Raw genomic sequence first — 19581 nt, forward strand, 5'->3', positions numbered from 1 at the left:
TAGAATTTTAGCAGGTGGATTAGAACTATCTATATTTATGGTTTATATAACCTAGCATATGGAAAACTAAATATAAATTGTTAACTTTTCAGCTTTCTTCAATTAAAACTGAAGTTGTAAATCCATCACCTATAACACAGTATGCTGAGATGTATCTATGTACTATAAATACTCCTAATTAAGACTTGCGGCAATCTCCACCTGTCACATGTAGATATTCTGTATTTACAAGACTCAGTAATGGAGGAATCATTATGTCACCAGGTAATCCCGCCAGCCCGGCTGTAATGTGCTAATTACATTTCTTACAAACTCATTTAGAATTTTTTGATTTTCCATTTTATCCTCCCTGTGACAGTCTCCATCTGACAAGGATTAGGATTGTGGTCTTGTTTCCATGGGAGAAGGAAATACATCGTCACATGAGATGAATTATATAGGGGGATATGCATCTTTTAATTGTTCACAAAATAAAACAGATAAGGCAATGTGTCCACAGAGAGGAGAGCAAATTCTACTGGTAATTTTATTTTCCTGATTCTCTGTTGCCAAGTGATAGGATTGTAATTCAAAACTACCATGAAAAATCCATAAGAGACTGGCTACAATAAAAGAACATAAAATAATGATACATTGTTTAAGGAGGAAGACTTCTGGATAATTGGGATTTTCTATCTATAAGCTGTAAAGAAGAAGAAAATAACAAAATAATACTTATATGCTTACATATAGATAGATAGATAGATAGATAGATAGATAGATAGATAGATAGATAGGAGATAGATAGATAGATAGATAGATAGATAGATAGATAGATAGATAGGAGATAGATAGATAGATAGATAGATAGATAGATAGATAGATAGATAGATAGATAGATAGGAGATAGATAGATAGATAGATAGATAGATAGGAGATAGATAGATAGATAGATAGATATAGTATGATAGATAGATAGATAGATAGATAGATAGATAGATAGATAGATAGATAGATAGATAGATAGGAGATAGATATAAAGATAGATAGGAGATAGATAGATAGATAGATAGATAGATAGATAGATAGATAGGAGATAGATATAAAGATAGATAGGAGATAGATAGATAGATAGATAGATAGATAGATAGATAGATAGATGATAGATAGATATAGTATAATAGATAGATAGATAGATAGATAGATAGATAGATAGATAGATAGATAGATAGATAGGAGATAGATATAAAGATAGATATAAAGATAGATAGGAGATAGATAGATAAATAGATAGATAGATAGATAGATAGATAGATAGATAGGATACATAAATATGAGATAGATGATAGAAGATAGATAAGATGGACAGACATACAGAAAATAAATAGATAGATAGATAGATAGATAGATAGATATTTTTTTCCCTTCATACATTTTAGTAACATGACAAACACGCTTATTAAAGGAAGCCAAACTAATAATATTTTCCCAGAATCTTCGGCTCGTCTGATTGTTGGAGATATAACTATAGCGTGTTATTGTGTTTCATTTCTCTAAACTTTATTTGCAAAGGTGACATTTATTGAAATGTTGTATCACGGCCCATTGAGCGCGCCCTGTCTATTTTCTGAAGGGGTCATGGAGAGGGTAAGATCTTGATGCTGTAGACTTAAGGATGGTTAGTGCTGTTTATTTTCTGTAACTAGACGACTGTGCCGGCGTATTAATCCAGCTCGTATATATAATCTCCGGATAGTTGTGATATCTGTGTGCGCAGTGAGATACTGTATATGGAAAAATAATCAAATACTCACGTCGAAATATTAACATAATAATTATTCACAGTTACAATTCTCTATGCATTATCTAAATGAATTGTGAGATAGCTATAGGGTGGAGCAGAGCTAGAGGTTACATCGGGGTCATGGGGTATGAGTGGGCCTAATGTCCCATATACATTACTAGTATGACTACTATTACACTAGCATTGCATACGCTACAAGATGTATCCTAGTCCAATCTTTTGGATTATGACCAAATTTAATAAATACAACCTACAACTATGGGGTAGACATATACATAACATACACAATAATGCAATGAATACAATTGAATTCAAAAGATCACCATTTCCACCAACTCCAATGCCTTTAATAGGCGCCCCTCCACTGATTTCAACACAAGCGGAATTTTATTTCTTGTCCCCACCATTCCTGAGCAAAAGGTGCCTTTCCTTTCAGCACCTAATATACTGATTATGCTGTATGGGCGGTCCTGGGATGGAGAAGACCGACAGGAACCACCCACCTGACAATAGAGAGCATAATTGTGTTGTAACTAACAGACATGATTACTTGGGAATGATAGGGGGCTAGAGAAAAAATATAAACGTCACTGAAATCAGAGGGATGGCATCTATTGAAGGATCCAAAGAGTTGGAATTTGTAAAAGTCATGAAAGATCCTCTTTAAAATACATTACATTTACATTTTTAATTTTTTTTTCCTATCATTATTTATATCTAAAAATATCCTCAAAATCTGCAATACTCACTTTAGCCACTAGGACACATTATGTGCTGCTACTTCCTGTTCTGTATCTAGATCCTGTTATGTGGATAGGAAACACCATATGTGACTTCAAAGATTATCTACTCTTCTCTCTACCCAATGACCAGTCTGGAGCCCCCCACCCCCCATAGTAGTCAGTAGAGTCTGCTTTAGACCATTTTAGTTATTGCTCATGGTCCATCTCCACGAAACAGGAAGTGACAGATTGCCAGTAGAGATGAGCGAGTAGTGAAATATTTGAGAATCGATATTCGTTTCGAGTAGAGCCTCAATATTCGACTACTCGATTGAATATCGAATCTCATTACAGTCTATGGGAAAAAATGCTCATTTCAGGGGAAACCACTAATCGACTAAAGGAGAGTCACCAAGTTCACAAGTAGCAGGAGGAGAGTGTTTAGGAGGAGCACTGTGCAGCAGCAGTGGAGACTGCTGTGGTCTGATCTTAGACTCCGCCTCCTCACAGACGAGCCTCCGGCAGAACCAGTGTTGATTGGCCGAATGCTATACACTGGCCAACCAACACTGGTCAATTCATTCCTATGAGAAAAAGTAAGCTCCCTCGTAACAGCAAGCTGCCAGCTCTCCCGACTAGCAAGGACGAGCCTGCTGCAGAACTAGTGTTGATTTGCCGAATGCTATACAGTGTATATTATTTGGCCAATCAACGCTGGCTCTGAATCGAATCTTTACTGTGAATAGCTAGTAGTGTTCGATCGAGTACAAATATTTTGAATACCATAGTATTCGATTGAATACCTACTCGATCGAATACTACTCGCTCATCTCTAGTTACAATGTAAAATGTCTGCTGTACCGGGAATCAGGTCATGGAAAGAATTCCCAATGCTCAAATAGAATGAAAAAGTGGGAATTGGTCACATCAAGAAGGTGTAAAAGGAAAATGTCCTCCAATATCGCCCAAGCAAAACAAAGAAAGAAGTTTGTGTCCTTAGTTTTTGAAGCCGAGTTTCTACATTTCTAAGATGAATCTTTCCATGCCTTGCAGGTGATGCCACAGGTTGGTGCGGAGATCCCGGAGTTCCCGCTCACGGTTCCAGGGAAGGCACAGAGTTTAGAACCAAACATATGTTACGGTTCAGCTGTGAGGTCGGCTATGTCCTCCATGGGTCAGAAGAAAGGACATGTCTGAGTAACGGATCATGGACAGGAAGACAACCAGAATGTAAAGGTATATATAACTAGTATGTTGTGTCATGTACTGCTTATAGGCAAGTCACTTCCTATTTCTCTAGATTCCATCTGTGTAGTGTGTATGTATAGTATGTATGTGTAATGCATATGTATGGTGTGTAGTGTAATTCACATGTATAGTGTGTGTGTAATTCATGTGTATAGTGTGTATGTGTAGTTCACGTGTATAGTGTGCATGTGTAGTGTGTATGTGTAATTCATGTGTATACTGTGTATTGGTAATTCACGTTATAGTGTGTATGTGTAATTTAAGTGTATAGTGTGTCTGTGTAGTTCATGTGTATAGTGTGCATGTGTGATTCATGAGTAAAGTATGTATGTGTGATTCATGTGTATAGTGTGCATGTGTTGTGTGTCTGTGTAATTCATGAGTATAGTATGTATGTGCAGTTCATGTGTATAGTGTGCATGTGTGATTCATGAGTATAATATGTATGTGTAGTTCATGTGTATAATGCACATGTATAGTCTATGTGTAAATCACAAGTATAGTGTGTATATATAGTATGTGTGTGTATGTAAACCGCATGTACAGTGTGTGTGTGTGTGTGTAATTCGCATGTATAGTGTCTTCCACCTTCCAATAGCTATTCACTTCATTATTATTATTATTATTATTATTATTATTATTATTATTATTATTTTATTTTTATTTTTTTAAACTGTGGTATACAAAATTGTCCAATACTGTGCTCATGTAGAGTGTACAGATACATATACTGTTTATATACACCCTATTGAGATGTAATATGTAATCCTAATGTAATTAACCACTTCTGGTCTGGGCCATTTTCCATATTTCAGGACAGGACACATTTTTGGGTTTTTTATACATGCGTTTTAAGGACTGTATATTTTTTTTTCTTCAGATTACTCAAATAATGTTTTGTTACACACAGGGCTTTATTTTATATGGTTTTTATTTCAGCATTATTTTTTTTTCTTTATTTTAATATCATTGAAGATGTAAACCAAATTGCGGGGGGAAAGATTGTGGTTTTTTCACATTTTCATGTTTATTCTTAACAGCATACGATACTACTACAATTTTTATTTGAATATTTTCCTCTCTCCCCTATGGAAAGTTTTACATAGGTGACATGTATTGTTGTGATGCCAGGGGTGGGGTTAGAACCTGTGATGTGGACATGGTAGCTCATACAGCTCCTGGAACCCTCACAGTTATGTGATTGCCAGGCCAGAAGAGGTGTACGTTGTGCTTTGAAATCAATGATCAGGAAGGCTGGGATGGTAAAATAACACCATCCCTGCCTTCCCTATAGGAGGTTGGGCTGGAGTAACAGCCGGCTCCCCATTCTGCAGCCACAAACATAGCCATATCTGTTTACATAGACAATTAAAAGTTAACATTTTTGAAAATTTTTACAATAAACATTTTCTCTCACGGTAGTCGTCTTTTGTCTTGATATACGACCATAAATGTAGGAACTATTTATGGTCTGGCACTTGTTAGGCCCCGTTCATTGGCGGATTTTGGCACTGAGAGTGACGCGGGAAGCCATTCGTGGGCCAAAATGCACCTGCCACGACTGTTGCAGCTTCTGACGGTCGCGGCTTCCCCCTCTGGAGTATGCTCAAATGAATGTGCCCACTTCCGAGGGTGCTGCCGCGAGGCGGACACTGCGGCTGAATCAGCCCCGGAGTCCGACTCAAGAAAGGGCATGTCGATTCTTTTTTCCATGAGCGGCAACATGACGCTCATGGAAAAAAGTAGCCTGGTGGTCTAAAAAGACCTCCATTGTGAGGCGGTGGACTATGACGTGGCTTCAGCGCCATAATCCGCCCCCTCTTTGCCCGTGTGAACTAGCCTTTAGAAACCCAACCATAATTTCCTTTGCACAGGTTATGCTCTGATGCCGGAACAATGAAACAGACAGGGACAGTGAATGCATGGGAAGGAAACCTGAATACAATAAGGAAACCCTAAACCGGGTTTCTGCCAGACCATGGAAAGTTCCTCCATTCACGCTATGGCAAACTTGGAAGACAAAAGACTGTAATCAATAAGATGATTACATAAATTCTGTAAAAAATGTAATTCTATTTGCAAAAATGTTTATCTTTTAATTGTCTACAAATGTAAATATGGCAATATTCATGGGAAAAACCCTATAAGTGGGGGTCCAACATGGTGTAAACTACGCACTTTGGCCACCACATCAAAAACCGCGCCATTTTACATTATTGCAAAGTGGATGGGATTCTACAAATGCTGCAATTTCCAAAACCATTGCGATTTCGGAAATCGCAGCATGTTAATTCTGACTATGGAAATGCCAGAGGTTTCACCATAGATATAATGGAAGTGGAACATATGCAGAGGAAATTTCTGTAAATCATGATGTGTTTCCTCCATGGTTTTTCCCTCAACACTTTTTTGCGGCCCACTACATGGGGAACTATATAAGGAATTATTTGGCAGTAAAGTCCCCGAAAAATCTCTTCAAGTGGTTAAAGAGTTAAATATGTAGCCAACAACTATAGATGAAACGTTAAGGATTTTTTGTAGATTTTACACAATTTCCTGAACAATGTCTTGAAGAAATATATTGCCTTGCCTTGTACGCTCCATCCTTTTTCTGATGTCATTTAGGTTTAGTATTCACTTTATCTTTGTGGGTTGAATCTTCTCAACAAGATTTTCATCTCTTTTTAAATAAGGTGGCTTATTTCTCAAATCTACCTTTTACATCCTGCCAGCCGAACGGTTCCACCGCTGCTTTTAAGAACATATTGAAAAGGACTGAAAATCTGTTCTAAATCCTTAGAGAACAGGGCAGCCCCGCGAAAGCGTTCACTTCTATTTCATCTCAACCGTAGCCAACATAAAGGCGGACATGTCATTGTGGTGTTTGTTGTACATCTCCGGGCCTACATTCTGCTGGTGGTGGAGTCAATAATAAGAATCGAAAAATAGGCAAAAATAGCCAGCAAATCTGTAAAAAAAAAAAAAAGGAGCTTTTCCATAACATGGGGCCGCAGCCTGCCAGTAGTTGTTACCAGTAGTCTAGTGGCATTACTAGGAATGGCTGGGCCCCAAGCAAACATTTGATATTGGGTCCCCCTTCTGATCCCGACTGCATTCCTGCACACACTAATATGCCCCATAGTGGCCCTGCACACAGTATTATGCCCCATAGTGGACCCTGCCCACAGTATTATGCCCCATAGTGGCCCCTGCACACAGTATTATCCCCCATAGTGGCCCCTGCACACAGTATTATCCCCCATAGTGGCCCCTGCACACAGTATTATCCCCCATAGTGGCCCCTGTACATAGTATTATCCCCCATAGTGGCCCCTGCACACAGTATTATCCCCCATAGTGGCCCATGCACACAGTATTATACCCCATAGTGGCCCCTGTACACAGTATTATGCCCCATCGTGGCCCCTGCACACAGTATTATGCCCCATCGTGGCCCCTGCACACAGTATTATCCCCCATAGTGGCCCCTGTACATAGTATTATCCCCCATAGTGGCCCCTGCACACAGTATTATCCCCCATAGTGGCCCCTGCCCACAGTATTATGCCCCATAGTGGCCCCTGCACACAGTATTATCCCCCATAGTGGCCCCTGTACACAGTATTATGCCCCATCGTGGCCCCTGCACACAGTATTATCCCCCATAGTGGCCCCTGCACACAGTATTATCCCCCATAGTGGCCCCTGTACATAGTATTATCCCCCATAGTGGCCCCTGCACACAGTATTATCCCCCATAGTGGCCCATGCACACAGTATTATACCCCATAGTGGCCCCTGTACACAGTATTATGCCCCATCGTGGCCCCTGCACACAGTATTATCCCCCATAGTGGCCCCTGTGCATAGTATTATCCCCCATAGTGGCCCCTGTACACAGTATTATCCCCCATAGTGGCCCCTGTACATAGTATTATCCCCCATAGTGGCCCCTGTACATAGTATTATCCCCCATAGTGGCCCCTGCACACAGTATTATCCCCCATAGTTGCCCCTGCCCACAGTATTATGCCCCATAGTGGCCCCTGCACTCAGTATTATCCCCCATAGTGGCCCCTGCACATAGTATTATCCCCCATAGTGGCCCCTGCACACAGTATTATCCCCCATAGTGGCCCCTGCACACAGTATTATCCCCCATCGTGACCCCTGCACACAGTATTATGCCCCATAGTGGACCCTGCACACAGTATTATGCCCCATAGTAGCCCCTGTACGCAGTATTATGTCCCATAGTGGCCCCTGCACACAGTATTATGCCCTATTGTGGACCACCAATGAACAATTCTTTTCAGACCCCAAAGTATAATAAGCGGACACCCAGGGGAGTATACAAACATAAAAAACACTGTTACTTACCTCTCCAGCACACTCCCCGCTTATTTCGGCCATCTTAAATGTTGGTACAGATGTCACGTGAGCCAGACCTGCGTCATGACAGATAATGATGCAGGCCTGACCCACGTCATGTCTGGGACAACACACAAGTAGGCCTGAAGCCTTCCGGAGCCAGGAGAGGTAAGTACCAGTTTTTTTTTTTTATGCTCCCTCATCTCCCCTGGCCTTCCGATCATTATTCTCGGGGTCTGAAAAGTTACTGCTGAGGACTATGATTGGGCCTCATTGATCTCATAGGGAACAATGACGTCCTGATGTCCTGACAAAATAATACATTTAACATGTATGGTTGAAGCAGAGAGTGCAGGGACCGCTGGTGGACAGGAAATCATTGTAACCATAATGGCGGTAAGATGAGAGCGACTCCTTTTATTACTTTACACCTCTGGACAACCCCTTGAACCATCAGTAGATGGAGGATTGGTAATTTTTTCTATTTCCTCTAATATGTTTACACCCCTGAGGGGGGTTGTCAGAGTGATTTACAAGCTTGGCGGGATATTCTCACGCGTTATTTCTGTGAATGCTATAAAGTATAATGTAAGACTAAGTATACTGCAGTTCACGGTGTATTTATACAGTTTGGGTTGTCCCTCTAAGACTTAATATGCAGCTTCGACACCATCAATTTATGTAAAAATTCTCCCGAAATTTATTGCAGTAAAATCTGTATTCACAACAGCGAAAAAACATTCCATATAAAACAGCATATCTGGACCATTTTATTGTTTCATGGTTCACAAATCCTCAAAGCATAATTGAAAGCAAATTAATTTTTTTTCAGCGCTTGCAGAAAGATCCATCAGTGTTGATTTATAATCTGCCTTTAATCACATTGCACAGTAGGTGCCGCTGCCGAAACCGCACAGCCGAGACAGGAAATGTTTTTGTAAACAAAAATATAATAGGAATTAAGAGATTAGACAGAATCCATGTCTCAGGAATTCTAATACACCTATAGAATGTGATTGTATAATATCCCGATACTACTTCCCCTATATAACCTCTAACGTTCCCTACTCAACGCCATACTTGGGAAGAGACCTCTAGATGTTTCGGCACCATGAAGGTGAAGACTTAGATTGGTATAAATCCAATTGTATGGAGAAACAAGCATGAGAGAGTGGAATATCTTAAAGCCATACACATTGGATTAGTATTGGCCAGACCATTCAATGTGTATCGAGCCATCCAAACGTTCCCTGGCGGAAGAAATACCGGTAGATGGTGCAGTTGGATTTCAACATGCCTGATCCTTTTGCTTTCAGATGTATCCAGCAAGGGCTTATTTCCCCCTCCTTAATGAGAACACATGCATGCTGGGCTGAGCAGAGAGTATATGGGGATGGGAATAAGTATTGGCTCGAATGTGCAGGGCTGGCTAATGTGTGTAATGAACTAATGGTCACATTGTTTCCTCTCCAAGGGAATGCAATAAATAGATCAGGACTTGGATCCTTTCTAGATTTCACACTTGAAGGAGATCCCATTTTAGGTTCATGCCAACATCATGACATGTACAATAGATCCCAATAAATCAGGATGGATTGAGAGATATTGACAGCAAGAAGAACTCTAATACTATGTTATTCCAGGGCTAGACAAGGCTTATAAGTCTTTTTCTATTCTCTAAATATTTAGGGTATAAGTACCACCATAGGATATCAATATCAGATCAGTGGGAGCCAGTGGGTCCCACGCTAATCAGCTCATTTGACTGCCACAAACTATTTATAAGGTGTATGGCTAGATGCAGATCAGCTTCTATTGAAGTGAATGAGCCACCTGGGAACCAGAAGTATACACTATACCGGAGCCACCTGAGAACCAGAGGTATACACTATACCGGAGCCACCTGAGAACCAGTGGTATACACTATACCGGAGCCACCTGAGAACCAGTGGTATACACTATACCAGAGCCACCTGAGAACCAGTGGTATACACTATACCAGAGCCACCTGGGAACCAGAGGTGTACACTATACCGGAGCCACCTGAGAACCAGTGGTATACACTATACCAGAGCCACCTGGGAACCAGTAGTATACATTATACTGGAGCTATACACTATACTGGAGCCACCTGGGAACCAGAGATATACACTATACCGGAGCCACCTGGGAACCAGAGGTATACACTATACTGGAGCCACCTAGGAACAAGAGCTATACACTATACCGGAGCTATACACCATACTGGAGCCACCTGGGAACCAGAAGTATACACTATACCGGAGCCACCCTGGAACCAGAGGTATACACTATACTGGAACCACCTTGGAACCAGAGGTATACACTATACCGGAGCCACCTGGAAACCAGAGGTATACAAAATACCAGAGGCACCTGGGAACCAGAGCTATACACTATACCGGAGCCACCTGGGAACCAGTGGTATACACTATACCAGAGGCACCTGGGAACCAGTGGTATACACTATACCAGAGCCACCTGGGAACCAGTGGTATACACTATACTGGAGCTATACACTATACTGGAGCCACCTGGGAACCAGTGGTATACACTATACCGGATCCACCAGGGAACCAGAGGTATACACTAATTTGGAAGCACCTGGGAACTGCAGCTCTGTATTCTCTTCAATATGAGCAGAGTGTCTTCCAGCTGTATACCTTTTATATGACTTTAGGGAACTGAATCAGCTGATGGATGCTGAGTCCACGTGTTTGACCTTCACCAAATTGATACTGATGACTTATCCTGTGGGAAGCTCATTGGTATCCATTACCCATGGGTCTGGCACAACAGCTTTAAGTACTTCTATTAGGCTGTCATTGTCGCTAGCATTCACAACACAAGCCACAATATTGTGTTGTTTCCATCACAATGGATCCCGCTTACTTAATATTGCACTCATACGGACTTTGTTGTAGTCTCTGTGATTTGTACTGGAATACCAACATATTTCATCTTGTATCATGTCTACTACGATAGGTAAATAGGTGGGTCCAAGTCCATGTATGGTAGACATTGAAGAATATATGAGAGAGACTAAACAATCATCATATATAGAAAACTAGACTTATGGGATGGAAAAGATGATTTGAAATCGATCAATAACCCTTCTTGTATATTTGTCTCCCTATTTATTAACTTGCAAAATTCAATTTAACTTTTTTACTTTGATCAAAAATTCAACTGTAGTATATTGTATATCAGAGTTCAGCTCAGATTATGTTCCTTATGGGTTTTCTACTGTAATGCACATACATAAGCTACAATGTGACCTCAACAATAATTGTCCTTTAAATTCACATTCATAGCCATGGTGACAAGGTGCTCAGATTTATTGAGGTGTAAAATGACTAGTGAATCATAACTCATACAATGGGCGTACCATTCATCTCACTGTATACAGTAATTGTATGTTTAAACCTCCATTATGATAGCAAAATATACAGGGGATGTCATTTATTACAGGCGTTCTCACGGTAAACATCTATGTTATGGACGTTTACCTATTACTTTTCTGCAGGATCCTCTGGAAAAGAGACAGTAATGGATATTTATCAAAATCGTTGCAATGGGAAATTCGAGCCGTTGTCCTTCAAAGGGTTTTCCCATGGACATAACCATATTTCAGTTTGCAGACAATTCAAAAACAAAATTGCAAAAATACATATAGAAAAATTTTGCAGTTTTAAAGATTTTTTCTATTTATGTTTTTGGTGACATCTTTTGGTTACTTGGTTGCCAATAGTTATGATCATCAATGCAGGACTTTTCTATGTCTGGCACATCAGAAATCCAACCATGAATTTTTGTTGTGGCCTTGTTATCTTCTCATACATGTAGTCTCCGTCTTGATGACCAGCCATGATGTCCTTATTGTGGTAAGGTTATCTTCTCATTCATGTAGTGTCCCTCCTGATAACCAGCCATGATATACTTATGGTGGTTGGGTTATCTTTTCATTCATATAGTGTCTTCCTGATAACCAGCCATGATGTCCTTATTGTGGTCGGGTTATCTTCTCATTAATGTAGTGTCCTCCTGATAACCAGCCATGATGTCCTTATTGTGGTTGGGTTATCTTCTCATACATGTAGTGTCCTCCTGATAACCAGCCATGATGTCCTTATTGTGGTTAGGTTATCTTCTCGTACATGTAGTGTCCTCCTGATAACCAGCCATGTTGTCCTTATTGTGGCCAGGTTATCTTCTCATTAATGTAGTGTCCTCCTGATAACTCGCCATGATGTCCTTATTGTGGTTGGGCCATCTTCTCATACATGTAGTGTCCTCCTGATAACCAGCCATGTTGTCCTTATTGTGGTTGGGTTATCTTCTCCGACATGTAGTGTCCTCCTGATAACCAGCCATGATGTCCTTATTGTGGTCACGTTATCTTCTCATACATGTAGTGTCCTCCTGATAACCAGCCATGATGTCCTTATTGTGGTCAGGTTATCTTCTCATACATGTAGCGTCCTCCTGATAACCAGCCATGGTGTCCTTATTGTGGTCGGGTTATCTTCTCATACATGTATTGTCCTCCTGATAACCAACCACAATGCCCTTATTGTGGTTGGGTTATCTTCTCATACATGTAGTGTCCTCCTGATAACCAGCCATGATGTCCTTATTGTGGTCACGTTATCTTCTCATACATGTAGCGTCCTCCTGATAACCAGCCATGGTGTCCTTATTGTGGTCGGGTTATCTTCTCATACATGTAGTGTCCTCCTGATAACCAGCCATGTTGTCCTTATTGTGGTTGGGTTATCTTCTTGTACATGTAGTGTCCTCCTGATAACCAGCCATGATGTCCTTATTGTGGTCGGGTTATCTTCTCGTACATGTAGTGTCCTCCTGATAACCTGTCCACAATAAAGAAATCATGACTGACAAAAAATTCCTAGATCATAAAAAGAAAATCTTTAAGGCTAAGGCCCACATAGTGTCCTGCAGTAAAAAAAAAAAAAAAAAAAAAAAAAGTGTTATGGAAAGAACTGTGGTGGGAATACATTGCAGTTCTTCTTTTAGCACTTTTGACAGAAAGTTCTCAGAGCTTTCCTCTGCGGACTTTATGCTTCAGATATACCTATAGGGAAACCGCCGGCAAATCCGTAGTTATAACCAACTTGCTGCAATTTCCAAAACCGTGACTTACATGCACCAATATATGCCAAAATTGTGTTGTAAAATTCTAGTTCAAAGTCAACCAGACGGTTATATAAACTTGGGTGCACTTGACTTATCATTCAATGCGATCCACTGTGATAAATCTGGTGTATTTTCAGATTGCCTGCTTAAGTTTATAATATCTAAATATTCGTAAATCTGTTTTTTTGCGTTCAGTCCCCTCATTTCCAGTTTCCATCCATTCCGTGTATGAATAGTAGTTCTCTTTATTGGAAGCTTGTGACGGCATGTTATTTACAAAATTACACATTTGCTCAAGGCAAGCCTCCAATGTCACCTTTAATCCTTTACCCCTTTCTATGTGTTTTTGCCCTTGGAAGACCTTTGCTTCCCCTACTACAGCTAATGAGCAAATGCAATGGGAAATTCTTGTGTTAGAGGAGTCCTTCTAGAAAATACAAGCTGAGACTTGAACTTCATCATAGAATAAGTCACCTGATCCCTGTCTACAATATCTTCTATTCTTTCGAAATAATTGTAGTGACTTGGTCAAGTGCAGTGAAAAATGAACCTATTACTATTATTAGGTTGGTAAATTGCAGAAACCTGTAGCTTATTAATCCCGAATTCTTCAACAATGAACGAGGGATGAGTGGCTTGTTGGAGGAATATGTTCTCATATGAACTCCAGCAGTAGAAGTCTTGTCTGCCCTTAAGATAATGAGAATGGGAGATAGATAAATATGACCTTTATTTAGATATATCAGGGGAAACCAACCTGTCAAGACATCAGATTCACACAGTAGCTCCATATAGTATCTGTAATACTGCCCTTTGCCTACAATCATGTCTTCTCAGTACTTTTGTAGACAGTTTTTGGTTGTTCCCGCCGCCATTTTGGAAAACCAAGCACATTTCTTCTGTGGAGGTAGACTTGTTCCAATCCTGTATCTTCATGTCATTCCAGACAGACTGGATGATGTTGAGATCCCAGAATACCATAAATTACCGGCTTTGGGCACTTTAGTTCATATGATACGAATTCCAAATTATTTGGCTTCGTTAAAAACTGAACAGTTTGGAATATTCTGATCGGATCCGGTTGGTTACAAACCCATTAGCCCATCTCTATTCCCCAGGTTTGTTCTCCAATTCCATAGATCGAACAATTAATATTTCTTCGATTCTAGTCAACATATTAAACATTGTATCTTTCCAATTATCTTCCATTCATGCCATTACCTGGCACTTAAAAGCTTCGACTTCCTTTAAATATTTTTCTTCCATTATTATTCAAATAATGTATTTTAACAATTTAGTTTTGGATCATTAAGTTTCCGGAAAGTGTTCAGATCGAGCGAGCGGAGGTGTCATTAAGAAATCTGAAACGCTTCCATCTTCACGCTCCTCATCCATTCTGCAGCCAAATGCTGTCCCATCCTTTCTCTGTGTAATTGAGCTTGGAAAATATTCACAAAAAGAGTTAAATGCATTATGTATGCTTATTCTCACATAGCGCTGCTAGGTTGTCAATAACGGGAGAGACAGCTCGGTATCTCGGGCTAGTAATAGAAATGGCTGGAAGAGACTGGGGCGGCATCTGCAAAAAAAATAAAAAATCCTGGACAACCTTGTCACAACATACTGCACAGTGTAAACGTAGGCCTACTCTCAGCAACCGTATGATAAAATCGTAAGGTGATAAATATGCGCATGGTAATTAAATAGAAGCTTTCGAGAAATGGAAGATGGGGAATAACCGTTTTTCATGCTTTTTTTTATTTTGTCATTTTAATATGTTTTTGAATTTTTCTGTTCACCAGTTCTAGTCTCTAAGTTACCATGATGGGGAGAGAAAAATATTAAAAAAATAAGAAAAAAAAACAGGAATAATAGACATATTTCCTTCTCATTTTTCACATTTTGCAGGATATAAAAAAAAAAAGCAAAAAAAAGCAAAAAAAGTGCATGAATTTGTGACTATAAATGTAAATGTGTGGGCAAAAACGGCCCAGATATGACGTAATCTATATATTCTTTATAAGGCTGGGTTCACACGATGTCTTTTGGCTCGTAATTTGGCACGTAGACGCCACGGGAGCTTTTGCTTTTTGCGTATACGCGGCGCTATTTTGCGGCCGCCGCAAAATCACGGCTGCAAAATAGCGCCGCGTATACGGTCCTGGCTCCCATTTAAATCAATGGGAGCGTATACGGCCCGCAAAAGCTCCCGCGGCGTCTACGTGCCAGATTACGAGCCAAAAGACATTGTGTGAACCCGGCCTTAGAGATGAGCGAGTAGTATTCGATCGAGTAGGTATTCTATAGAATACTTCGATATTCGAAACACTCATACTTGGTCGAATACCACGTGGTAAACGCAGCAAAAATTCACACTATAAATATACACTGTATACGTTTTTTTTTTCAATGCCTACATTGTCCTAGTTCCTGTCCCACCTCCCCTGCATAGTTATTGGTGTAAAAAAAAATGCCAGGGAAGGTGGGAGGGGAATCGATTTTCTACGTGTGGTATTCGACCGAGTACGAGTATTTGGAATACCGTAGTATTTGATCGAATATCTACTCGCTCATCTCTATTCTTTATGTTTTTTGTATGTTTATATAATGCATGTACTTTTTATGCTTTTTAAATTTCTTTTATTACAGCTGTTCAATGTGGGAATCCCGGAACAACGGCAAACGGAAGAGTGTTTCGAGTAGATGGAACAACTTTTTCCAGTTCGGTCATTTATTCATGTGTGGATGGCTATATACTTTCTGGATCTAACATCAGGCAATGCACAGCTAATGGTACATGGTCAGGGGCGCTGCCCAACTGCACAAGTAAGTATATTGATATACTTACTTTTGGCATATTTTGGGGACTTCAGTCGATATAACACCTTTCCTGGCCAACTTTTCATTTATATTTTACAGAATTAAAAAAACATGTTTTTTTATTCAAAAACAATGTTAGGGTGCATGCACACTACGTAACGCCGGGCGTGTATGAGAGCCGTACACGCCGGCGTTACAGCAGGGCTGCCGAACACTTCCCATTCACTTCAATGGGAGCGCTCGTAACAGCGGCGTTTACGAGCGCTCCCATTGAAGTGAATGGGAAGTGTTCGGCAGTCTGCCGTAATGCCGGCGTGTACGGCTCTCATACACGCCCGGCGTTACGTAGTGTGCATGCACCCTTATTCCTCTTTACCAATTTTCTGTGAAATTGCAATTCTACCCTATTCATTACAATGGAAATGAGGTGTAGTACCACACATGACCTGTAGGCAAATGTGGCGCTGTTTAAAAAAAAAAAAAAAATCAGACGTGTTTATCATATCCTGGAAAAATCCTTTAAACAACAATATTGAAGAATTATCCATAGTCAAACAATACACTTGAAAAATCCAAATATGGATCATAATCCTTTAGCATGAATGGTGCTCCCTAGTGGTTTACCAGTTCACTTTACTGAAGACTCAATGTAACGACATAATAATTAATTAATTGATTTTAATGCTGTGCAATCTCTTACAGTCATCAGTTGTGGAGATCCAGGTGTCCCAGCCAATGGTATCAGATACGGAGAAGATTATATTGTTGGACAGAATGTTACGTATATTTGTCAGCCTGGATACACGATGGATCCCAAGAGCTCGGTCATACGTACGTGTACAAGTAATGGGACCTGGAGTGGAGTTGTCCCAGCTTGCAAAGGTAAGACTTGAATTGTTTGGTACTTTTTCATCTCTGGCCTAAATTTACTCATTTTTAGACAGTGCAAAATCCGTAAGTGTAAAAAGTGTTAGTCTGAAAATTTTCCAGATTTCAAAGTGACTTGTGGATGATAAATTTGATACCTTTTTAGACTGTCTAGTGAACGTTTATACCATCTATTTAATGGCATGCTTGAAGCCAGAAATTTACGCCATCATTTTGACACAATTGAGCTGCAAATTGTTGCCAGATAAAGGAGAATTTTCACTACCACCATTTCCAATTTTTTGCATCCTTTAATCAGCGCTGCTGCACTGATCCTGGTGCAGTTAGATTTCTTTCTCTAGCCCACACTGTTCCGGAGCAATTGATACCGGTAATATATGTACCCACTATGGTAGTTAGGTTCTCTACTGTAACGTAGGCAATCCCAGGTTGTCCCAGGATCGCCACCTGAGAGTGGAGAGCCTAATTGGGTGCAGAAACTAACAGCACCTATTGCTCAGGAATGGTGGGATCTAAAGAAAGAAATTCCAAGGGAGCCAGAATAAGTGAAGCAGAACCTATTGAAGGATGCAAAGAACTGGAGGTGGGCGAGATGGTGAAATGGTGAAAAAGGCCATGTCAAACTTATCTAAAAAATTGTCTAAAGCTAAATGCACCTATTTTAAGCTATAAAGCAGCCCATGTGCCCATAGTAGGCTAGATGAAGTCAATGGGACCTATCTTAGTCTAGAGGTACAGCCACTATACTAAAATTCCCCCAATGTTGGTCTCCATTTTCTGGCCATGGATAATTGGTTCATATCAGATATGTAAAGCCAAATCCTGAAATTTGTACTGTAAAATTTTCTGAAGTGTTTTGTAGAGAAGTTTGTGATTATTTGATATAGAGAAGATTTATTAGTATTATTGTAGTCGCGAAAGTATCAATATGTGGATAGGTTTGATTGAAATGGTTACAAAAAGAAATGGTGACCTATATTGTTTTTGTCGTTTTGCAGCTGTGACTTGCCCATACCCGCCACAGGTTTCGAATGGTAGGCTTGAGGGAACAAATTTTGATTGGGGTTTCAGTATTAGCTATGCCTGCTTTCCCGGTTATGAACTGTCCTTCCCTGCGGTGCTGACCTGTGTTGGCAATGGCACCTGGAGCGGAGAAGTTCCGCAGTGTTTACGTGAGTAATATCCCGAGTTCTTTTTTTCTTTCTATATTTCTCCGCATTATGCTATGTGATCTTCACTTCAAAATACAGAGCATTTCAGGTCTAGCGCGTACTGCAAGACTGCAGGAAAATAACATCTATTTTTAGACAATGTTTTTAGTACATTGAAGGAGCTTAAAATGACAACTGTGCCAAATACAGTAAAGTAATAGCAACAAAAAGAGCCGCCCATATGAAAAGAACTCAAAACTTTTAACTTGTATTCAATTTTGTCAAAAATATTCCATCATGACTCTGACACTGACTCAAAGCCTGGGGTTATCTGGGCGAGGGGAGTCTTGTAGTGATTCAGGTGCCACGGGATAGCTCCAACTAGAAACTTTCCCAACTACAAGCTTGTAAAGTTTTTGACTGGGGAACGTGAAATTGAATCTTTGCCCGAGGCAGAGTAAAGGTTAGCTGTGCTGCTGGTCCGAGAAAATTCTTTCATCCACAGCAAGCAAATAGAAATAATTCATGGCTAACCAGACAGCTGGGTGTATTGTTTTCCAAAATATATTTAATTGTTTCTTGGATTGATAAGACGTTAACCCAAACAATTACACAATGTAACATATTGTTAGGGAAGTGCCAGACAGCAGTTCCCCAGTGCTGTAGATGAACCCTGGAGGAAGGGGCACAAGAGACAGTGAGCCCTGGTCTGAAACCCCCCACTGTCCATTCCTGCTTGCCGATCCTATCCTATGTAATAGGCGACAATTGGACGACAGGCCCTTCCTATATACATTAGACACAAAATGCGGATAACACAAACAACAACAAGGGAGGTCAGCTAGCCAGGGGTCAGTAACAGTCAAGCGATGCAGTGTCAAAATTGATAACCAAAAGAATAGTCAATAGGGAAAGCCAGAGGTCAAGAATCAGAATACAAGAATAAACAGCGAGAGAAAAGCCAGCACGCACAAAGCAATAGCAAGCACCTATGTGAATGTGAGCCAAGAATAAATAAGGAGGAAGAACTCGCCCTGGACTTGATAGGAAGGCCAGCTGTCAATCACAGGGCAAGACTAAAATTAACTATTAGTGGAAAAAGGGAAATGAAGGTGAAGGAGATGGGTGTGGTGAAAAAATCAATTACCAAGGTGAAGGAATAGGACAGTGTTCAGACAATGCAAAACGAACCCAAAAGAAGAAGTCACAGCCGGACACTTCTCCTCGAATGATGACGATAAAGCCCAGAAGAGCAAAGATGTTACACATATACAACAGATATTGTAACATTTCACATTGAGCTTCATTATTTTTAAGAAAATTTTTGAGGCCACGGCGTTTACAGTCACTAGCGAATCCCATCCCGATGTTGCGAAAAAAATCTGCACAGCAGACATGCTGTGATTTCCAAAAGCATTGGAGT

The 19581-nt window shown here is 40.2% G+C and overlaps 1 protein-coding gene across 1 annotated transcript in view; it reads left to right on the forward strand.

Moving 5' to 3' along the window:
• The window catches only part of CSMD3 (CUB and Sushi multiple domains 3), a 1052627-nt gene that overhangs the window by 959917 nt on the left and 73129 nt on the right, over positions 1–19581 (forward strand). Inside the window, exons 58-61 of the mRNA XM_075270295.1 lie at positions 3559–3741; positions 15949–16125; positions 16822–17001; positions 18006–18179. Of these exons, the coding sequence (XP_075126396.1) occupies positions 3559–3741; positions 15949–16125; positions 16822–17001; positions 18006–18179 (714 nt within the window). The remainder of the gene's footprint in view (positions 1–3558; positions 3742–15948; positions 16126–16821; positions 17002–18005; positions 18180–19581) is intronic.

The sequence above is a fragment of the Leptodactylus fuscus genome, chromosome 4 (genome assembly GCF_031893055.1).
Source record: "Leptodactylus fuscus isolate aLepFus1 chromosome 4, aLepFus1.hap2, whole genome shotgun sequence".
Classification (NCBI taxonomy): Eukaryota; Metazoa; Chordata; class Amphibia; order Anura; family Leptodactylidae; genus Leptodactylus; species Leptodactylus fuscus.